General features: G+C 30.3%; 1 protein-coding gene across 1 annotated transcript; it reads right to left on the reverse strand.

Annotated features, from left to right (window-relative positions):
* Positions 1 to 251: 251 nt before the first annotated feature.
* On the reverse strand, positions 252 to 1,521 carry LOC117686909 (heterogeneous nuclear ribonucleoprotein D0-like). Its single transcript, XM_034462770.2, has 3 exons — positions 1,416 to 1,521; positions 688 to 810; positions 252 to 499 (listed from the first exon to the last, which is right to left on the reverse strand). The coding sequence occupies exons 1-3, from the start codon at positions 1,471 to 1,473 to the stop codon at positions 399 to 401; spliced, it is 282 nt and encodes a 93-aa protein (XP_034318661.1). The 5' UTR covers positions 1,474 to 1,521; the 3' UTR covers positions 252 to 398.
* Between the last annotated feature and the right edge of the window lie 250 nt (positions 1,522 to 1,771).

A 1,771-nucleotide genomic window follows, 5' to 3' on the forward strand; every position in this document is an offset into this window, starting at 1 on the left:
TCAGGCACATTTATATACGGTTTATCCATTAATTGTTTTAATTACGACCTACTTTGCGTCATGAAGATTTCATTTTAGACTCTCGAGCGGGATTATTACTGTTCGATTACATAAGCTTTCAGCTTATGCGGCATTGTGTTAAACAGAACATGTAGTTAAGTTTGAATTTTCTTTTAGTTTATTAAATCTTATCTATATGATCACTTTCTATAGCTACATAATTTGATTGGTAGGAATAAAAGAACAAGAAACATTGCATCAATATTTAATAATGAAATAATTTACTTTACAAATACGAAACTTTTCTTTTAAAAGAAGAGAAGATTAACTTAAGCCAATTGTTGTCTTCATTGAAACTTTGTTTGTATATCCAAATAGTTGACAAATCATCCATTTCATTAATAACGATCAACATGATGACCATAGCCGTCATAACCATAACTTCCATGGCCACCATAATCATCGTAGCCACCGTAGCCATGGCCGTGTCCGCCATGATCTGAAATTAAAGATAAAGTAAGATTGTCATTTGAATTGTCATTCATATCTTAATAGTCGTTTATGACTTAGTTCCTTCATGCATGTATGCATTTTTAATGTACTTAAATTAATTACCCATTTCAATTTGCAAAATCATTTTCCAGATTAGAAAGATAACCAAACAATGAATACATGGATAAAACTCACATTGACTACAGCAGTAACCATGATGGCCATATCTAAAGTCGCAATATTTCCCCCAGCCGCATTGCCTCCAGATGCTACATCTTTTCCAGTAGTAGCATTTTCCATGATAAGGAGGAGTCCGAGCTATACAAATACACAATCATATAATAACACGTATAACAATACCTTGCTACTTTTCAAAACGTAGACAAAAGGAGTACATGATTTCATATTTAAAGATATTTCATACATTTGTACATTTGTGTAACTCTGTGTAAATTTGTGTAATGAATCAGAAATGATAGATTTTTTTAACTATAGCAAAACATATCTTAATTTTTTAGTAAATATCTGGTTTTCAAAAAATAGGTATTTCGTCATTTAAAGGGGCTATGTAAATTTCATTGTAAACATCATAAACTTGCTGACATGGGATATTCATTTTTTGAATGGGTTTGCCTATATATCCGTATGAACCATAGTATTCAGGAAAGTAGGTGGACCATCAAAGCTGACTTTCGACATTATTATTAAGAAATTAACCAGTATTTGCTAAATAACATTTTCTAATATTTTGTTTTGAAATTTGAATGTTTTGCTAATATATATATACAGATAGTATTAAAATGGCCACGAACATCGAATCCTTTTTAATAGTTACGTATCAAACTAAGTTTCAAAGCCAAGCTTGGTGTATTTATACCTACTCAGAATTAAAAATTACTTTTAAAAAGTAAATAAAAACTTACCCGATGTCAAAGACACCATACAAGCAACGAGAACCAAAGCAAGAATAGTGTTCTTCATTTTGATTCTGTTTCACTCAGGTACTCAGAGTAACGATCAGTATTTATCTATTTATATATATATACTCTTTATGCCTTTGCATCTACCAATCAGCGTAAACTTAAATTACCTTGCATCAGCAAAATACAAATAAAATTCATAGGTTCAGATCTTTTCCCCTTTTTATTTATTTATTTTTTTTTTTTGGTGGGGCATTCATCACTTCTAACATTTCCATTGACAATGTGCTGATATATTACAATAGATAACGTTTAAGCAAATGTAAAATAACGATAGAATAACAAATAAAAACATCAGG

Source organism: Magallana gigas, chromosome 5 (assembly GCF_963853765.1).
Source record: "Magallana gigas chromosome 5, xbMagGiga1.1, whole genome shotgun sequence".
Classification (NCBI taxonomy): domain Eukaryota; kingdom Metazoa; phylum Mollusca; class Bivalvia; order Ostreida; family Ostreidae; genus Magallana; species Magallana gigas.